Source organism: Phoenix dactylifera, chromosome 3 (assembly GCF_051530095.1).
Source record: "Phoenix dactylifera cultivar Ajwa chromosome 3, Ajwa_hap1_PhDact_Kaust_v1.1, whole genome shotgun sequence".
In the NCBI taxonomy this organism is placed as follows: Eukaryota; Viridiplantae; Streptophyta; class Magnoliopsida; order Arecales; family Arecaceae; genus Phoenix; species Phoenix dactylifera.
The window spans coordinates 52,367,955-52,375,092 of NC_143192.1; the positions used below are offsets into that span (position 1 = coordinate 52,367,955).

At 39.1% G+C, this 7,138-nt stretch overlaps 1 protein-coding gene across 2 annotated transcripts; it reads right to left on the reverse strand.

Moving 5' to 3' along the window:
• Positions 1 to 338: 338 nt before the first annotated feature.
• LOC103706179 (putative F-box protein At1g44080) lies at positions 339 to 6,610 on the reverse strand. 2 transcript variants are annotated; one of them, XM_039117860.3, is made up of 2 exons: positions 5,207 to 6,610; positions 339 to 5,043 (listed from the first exon to the last, which is right to left on the reverse strand). In XM_039117860.3, exon 1 carries the CDS (start codon positions 6,446 to 6,448, stop codon positions 5,219 to 5,221), a length of 1,230 nt encoding a protein of 409 aa, XP_038973788.3. In that variant the 5' UTR covers positions 6,449 to 6,610; the 3' UTR covers positions 339 to 5,043; positions 5,207 to 5,218. The 2 variants fall into 2 exon arrangements, with proteins under 2 accessions (XP_038973788.3, XP_008788439.4); XM_008790217.6 differs by having other exon boundaries at positions 339 to 1,187; positions 5,207 to 6,608.
• Between the last annotated feature and the right edge of the window lie 528 nt (positions 6,611 to 7,138).

Here is a 7,138-nt window from a genome sequence, read left to right on the forward strand (position 1 = left end):
CGTCACAAAATCGGACAGAGCAAGATGTCATCAGGCGACAGGTGCCCTGCTCACCCAGCAGCTAACATTGGAATTCTACAACAAGAATCGTCAATTCTATGGAATCACCTAGCCTTTTTATGTCAGTTATGACCACATCCCAATACAAATATTTCCATTCTTGTGTCTGAAAATCAAGTAGATTGACAACTATTGCTAGAACATGCTTGATCATTCACAAAAGCACAAGAAAGCTGTAACCCAGAAATTGGAGTCAGATAAGACCCTCACAACTTGGAGAAACAGTGTATGTCACCATCCAGAATACAATATCACCGGCAGATAACACCCGGAACTAATTATTTTTAAAGAACAAGAATCATATTATTAACCATCATCTTTGGATAGGCAGCAAATAACAATCATAGCCATCTCTTCACCTTTTGGTCAGCTATGACCATGGCCCTAAGTTAAAATTCCTCTCCTTAGATGATGCTCCTAATCTGACAATTAAGTGGAAGGATAACAACGATGACAACTAGAAGTTTTCCATCAATTTTTTTTCTTAAAAAAAGATAATAACAAGAGGATTGATTAATCATGGACAAGAAAACAGCAAAGCTGCAGCCTCATGCCATAAATTCCTGAACCGATATGACCACAAACTTTGTTGGATGCTTCCCAAAACCACCAATTAAATTATCCTCGTGGCAAGAAATCAAGACTTAACCCCAATGAGCTTGAATACCGGTGCCACTACTGGTGCTGCCCCTTCATCTGAGTAATAACAACAAGGCAATCTTGGTAGCATGTGATACTAATATTATAAAGATCAACTAATGCTAAAAAGGAGATGAAAAACCATCTATAATGCAGTGGACTAAGGAAGAGGACCCATGTATTCTACCTCTAATCTCCCATGTCACATCAAGTTTAAAAACCCAACATATGAGATGCCATAGGTAATCACTACTAGATAGTCGGCATCCACAGAAAAGGTTAGATCAACTTCCACAATTCCACTTTAAATGGTATCATTCAGTGAGAGGACTTTCTCAACTAGTAAAAGAACTAGAGAAAAAGTGAAAAAAAAATACATTCTAGAACTGCAACAAATATATGCATCTGTGCTGCTTCAGCAAAGGTTGCCACTTCCTAGATTCAAGTTTGACTTGTCTGCTGCACCTAGGTTCAAGCTTTTGCAGGTCCTGCAAAGCTCAGCCATTCATTATCAATCAAAGGGAGAAAATGAACCAGAGAAATACATCAGATGTGGAAGGTAATAGAAAAATAATTTGTTACAAACTACACACAGCATCTCCTTGAAAAAACTAATGAAGAAGATATACCAAAGAGTCTAGAATGTATCTGTGGAAAACAACTAAATGAGAAAAACAGGGACTTCAATAGATTGGAAGGGTTTCTGTAATGAATGTTTAAGACATTTCATCACAGAATATAGGAAGTGATTATGGCAATCATGCACAGCAAAGACTTAAGAAATCAAACTAAACTTCGATTATGGAGATAGGATAATCTGAATATTCCGTGTCTCCAAGACACTTTCTTCATCCTTGATTTGGTAATATCAACCAGCAAAAATGCATTGCAACACTTTCTTGCCTTTCTTTAATAAGTAGGATCACCTTTATCTGACTAAAGCGTGGATGTCTTGCAGAAAGGATAAAATAACAAGAAAATAGTGCAGCATCAACATAATTTTCTCCGTATATACACTACACAAAGGACATGGTAAAACCAGAGGAGCAGAAGAATTGAGCAAGTTGTGGATCACAGATATGAAAGATCAATCACTAACAAAGAAAGTTCCAAATGTCAACTATCGAATCATAACCATTAATGAGACTGACAAAGAAGCACCGGTGGTCAAAAGTCAACAAGAAAAAAAAATTCCCAGCCAAGTAAAATTGTCATGTTAGAAGGTTCTGTCATCCAACTTGGTGCTAATCATGACTTGTTCTGAAATATCACATATGAAAATTTACTTTTATAACCTAGCAAAGTAAAGAGGAGAAATTATATTCTTCGCTACTTAACATTTAATTCCTAGATTGCTCTTAGTATTGCACAGTATTTACTTCTTGGACAATAAACACCTGACACATACACAATTGCGTACATCTCATAGTTAGAGATCTAGCCAATACTATAGCATAGCGCAGTTGTACATACTATACAAGCCACTATGGGTCACCACATGTTTATATATGCATACATATTTCCAAAATAGAATAACTCATCGAGTGGGATTGGTTTTTCCTTTTTTTTTCTCCTACCTTTGCCGAGTTTTTTTTTTTTTTTTTTTTTGCTAGCATGAAGAAGTGCAAATCACAAGTTTGGAAGTGAAAAAAAATATGTGAATTGAGAAATAAGATTTGAAGAGATGAGCATAGGGTTGGTGGTTTTCAGATGATTTTATTCCTATCATGCTGAAGTTGGATTTTCATGGAATCAAAGTATGTTGGATATGGATGTTGTCTTCACCGGGTGAAAAATTTCTCTCCCCAGAACTATCATTTTGAAATTACTAAACATGTGACATAATAATTAGGTTTCCCCATTCCAAAGTTGTCTTTTCAGAAGTGACCTTTGCACATCTCTGAGGACATCATTGCCTTTTGGATTAGATTAATTATAATAGTTACCTATCTATCCCTCTATATCATAGTATCATGAGATAGTTATATAATGTCCTATAATTTCCACCATACAATCTGACTATCTCTTTTTCTTTAGCTTTTCTTTCTTTCATTGAATATAATATTTCTTTTCTAGTGATCTATGGATAAATTCTGTACAAAATATGCTTTCAGATCTGGTAATCAACCATGTGGTTAATTACAGCTTAAGATACTTAAGGGTTTGGTAGCTTGGATAGAAATTTCCAGCTATTAAGGGCGTGCCCCAAGCTTGATGCAGGATATTAGCAGCTTGGTTCAAACTTTTTCTAAGAAACTCATCCAACAAATTATTTCCTCAAAAAACATCCTACAGAATATTCAAATTTCAAGAGCGTTCATTTGAATATTTTCTTAACAAAGTCTCTACTCGACCAACATTTTTGAAGTCCAATGAAAGATCCTAAACTTCAGATTCTCTCCCTTAGAGCTAATTAGTGAGCATGCATACTTTCATAATTGAAACAGAGACTCATTAAAAGCTAAACTATATGGATCACTGGAGACTTCAAACCCATGTTCTTTTTTAGTTTCTGAAATCTAGAAATCATTATATCAAGGCATTTGTTAATAGACCATGTCAGGGTAGTCATTGACGAGGAGAGAAAGCATTAAGTGGAAAACGTATGTGCAGTACCATCATGCCATATTTATTCGAGGCCAGATTTGTATATCATTTTACCCATTTAGCTATTTGTTGTCATTGAAATCCCACCCAATCTTCTCAAAACTTTGGTAGAAAGATTATCCAATTCTTCTCAATCCTCTTTCCTAACCTTAAGACACAACTCCAAGCCTCTGTCTTCAATGAGAATATCTATCAATCATCATCCTATGTGTAACAACCCAAGATCTCACCCAAAATGGCTAGCCGGAAGGTATTATTTGGATTCTTTGATCTTGTATAAGTACTCAAGATCTACTAAGCGAATAACCGATGTGGGATTAAACACACACCCGCACAGGTCCTCACATACTCCCCCCGTTTAAGTCTGACGTCCCCGTCGGGTTAAGGGTTCAAATTCATTCAAATCTAATCACAAATGATCAGCCCTTAGTCAGCTCAATGGATCCATGTTGCAGTGTCCTCCAGTCCACATATATTATGGGCCAAGTCCGCTCTGATACGATTTGTAACAACCAAAGATCTCACCCAAAATGGCTAGCTGGAAGGTATTATTTGGGTTCTTTAATTCGGTATAAGTACCTAAGATCTATCCAGCGAATAACTGATATGAGACTAAACACACGCCCGCACAGATCATCACACTATGTGCCAACAATCTTTTTATACCTTTTTCTGTACCCTGCTCTTTCATGGTTTCACATGCCCTTACATTCTCAGTTCTATTTTTCTTCCTTTTTTTTGTGGGTCTGAATACTTAGAAGTTTGCATTATTATAACTAAGAAACTTCTACAAGATTAGCCTATATTAGGGTATTAGGGTCTATAGACAAAGCATGGTTTTCATTGCTAATTCATCCATTAAATAGGCATCATACGCACCAAATAGCCTTTTAAGCAGCCCAACTTAGCAAATTATGATCTCAACTAGAAAATTGTTGGTCTGTATGAAATGGCTCCTCTTATATTGCTTTTGAGCTTTGATAACAAATGATGTAGACTAAGTGGGGTAAAAACTTTAACATACATGACTAAAATGTAATTAATTGTTAAAGCAAAAAATGTTTGAAGAGTGAAGACTGGTGTAATATAAATTATTGAGCCACAAGCTAGTTAATAAGGATGAATCAACCTACAAAGCAATGGCTCGTGGAAATCATTATGAACACAAAAAGGCAATTGGCACATCAATCTAATTCCTAAACCTAATTAAACTTTTTTACTTATAAAGCATTGTCATCGCATGATTTCAAAGGAGATTCAAACTGAAAAGGATAAAACGAACTGCAAAGCAAAAAAATTAAGGACTTCAAACGCACCTATCACATGCCTAGGTTCATAAAGCATGATTTACTGAAACATCACTCAACTAAAATTTTAGTGAGTCCTACATCACCTTTCAAGAATAATAAAAAAAAAAGATAAAAATTGAAATATTGAAACTTCTGTCCCATATAGATAAGAATCAAAAGTGTCATGAGAGGAAAATCACATTAAGCGAATCATTGTTCTACATAGGAGATTGCAGAAAGCAAGTGTGCATTGTATCGTCATGCCAAGTCAAAATTTCTATCAAGGCATATGAGATTATCAATGTACCAGCACTAAGCTGCTTGTTTAACAACATTTATGCTCCAGTGCGAGGAAAAGTACAGCAGATCAAATATTTCAGCTCAGCAGTTTAAGTGCAAAACTGTGCTGTAGGAATGATTGCATAATTGGCAGAGCATAAGCCATAAACTGCAATATCATCAAACTACAATTTGAGTTCTGAATCATTGTTATTTTCCTTTTCCAGAAAATAGTTTCAGGAAGCCACACAATGCCAACTCACATCTAATCAGATAATTAACCAAGACTGTAAAATAAATTCAAAGTATAGAAGATGGTTTTCAAGCATTACCTGAACTGGACTCTATTCCAACATTTTGCAGAGATTGAGCTCGATCCAAACAGGAGGCAGCCACTCATCCGAGGATGTCCCCGAAGCAGGAACTATACGATCATAGTTGCTGGTCCCGAAGTCGAGAGCATCCATTTCATGAAAATCGCTCTTCAGCTGTCTATATGAAAAGCCAGAAGCCCCGCTATAGAAAATGCAATCCCCTCTGCGTCCGGGAATTGCCCAACTGAAAACAAGGTAGCTCGGAAATAGCTCCATTGTTAGGTATTTATTGCCACGAATGCCTTCGATCTTATACCATCCGGGTGCGTTCCCCTGCTTCAACTCAAATATTCCAAAACAATGATCGAAATGTTCATCATCAAAATCAGCATCATTGGGGATAAGATCTACATCATATTGGGCAAATAACAACAGCTGCGTAGATGTTGTCACGAAAAACAGACGACACTCCTCAAGATCAATATTCGGCAAATTGATCGGCTCAGGGTTCGAAGGGGAAGCAATTTTACAAACCGAAGCATTGTTTTGCATGTCGGTCATATAGAGGCTCCCCTCATGGTGCGCCATGGAGACGAGCTCAGTGACCAAACCGGTATTCATCACGGTCCATGATTCATCTCCCAATTTACAGAAGGCGATTTCACGGGAGTTACGATAGCACTCGGCGATCACCACCACGGAATCCCTCGGGTCCAAGTTCGGGCTCAAAAGCAAGCACGCCTTCCACGGGAAAATGACCGAGTAATCGAGGACGCTCGTGGAGGAGTGGATGCCGCGCCTGATGCTCAGAAACTTCTGATGGACCAGAGAGAACTCGAAGCCGGTCAGGTGGAAGAAACCATCGGTGGGAGGGAGCTGGACTTGGGCCCCGGTGAGGGGGTTCAGCAAGAAGAGGCGTCCGCCCGCGGGGACGAGGTCGAGCAGGAGGAGCCAACCGCGGGCGGAGGCGAGGGTTACTTTGTGGACGACATCGGGGATGGGGAGAGTGCGGATCTCTCTGGTGGGAACGCTGAGAACGCGACGGTGTAGGGAGCGGGGGTCGTAGGGGAGCATGAGGAGAGGGAAGTGGGGGGGAAGATTGGTGGGTTTGGCGAAGGAGCGCCAGGACTTGCAGACGCAACGGAAGCGGAGGTAATCGGAGGCGCGGGTGAGCTTCTTGACGATGACGTCCAGGATATCGGTAGAGAGATCGGGCCATCGGGGGACCCACCTCCTGCTGCTTGTTTCGCCGGACGCCATTGTTGCCGCTCGGAGAAAAGGAGGAGGAGGTGGTGGTGGTGGTGGAGCTGGTGGAAATGGGATGAGTCTTTAGTGTTTCTGTTTCTTGGTTGCGTTTCTTGATCGAGATGGCGCCCTTCCGATTCTTGCAGGAACACAGCTGCGAACGAAACGAACATATAAAACCCGGTTTTCCGCTCCACCGACTATTTTACTAATTTCCATAATCAAATTATGGAGAGATTGCCGATACTCTCATGTAACCGGATCTAAGATCACAGCCGCAAAACTGTCTTGATTAACGGTGGTGATCCAAATGATTGATGGCTGGGTGGGATAAAAAAATGGATCCTCCGTTGCGATTATATTACATACATTGGCATTACAAAAGGACTTAACAAGCTGGAATTTTCCGCTTTGAATCAATGCGGGTTAACCAAATTAACAGCACGTAAATGTTGAAATGAACGGTGCACAAGCAACCATGACATTGTCATAACCAACGATCGTTGAATGCATACTATATTTCTGTAATAATACAAGATCTTATCCAAAATAACTAGTTGGATGGAATTATTTGGATGCTTTGATCCTGTATAAATATCCAAAATTTACAACCCTAATAAATTATGGGCCGGATGGTATTATTTGGATTTTTTGTCTCTTAATCTAGATAGATTATGGGCCAGATCCGCTATAATACCATTTGTA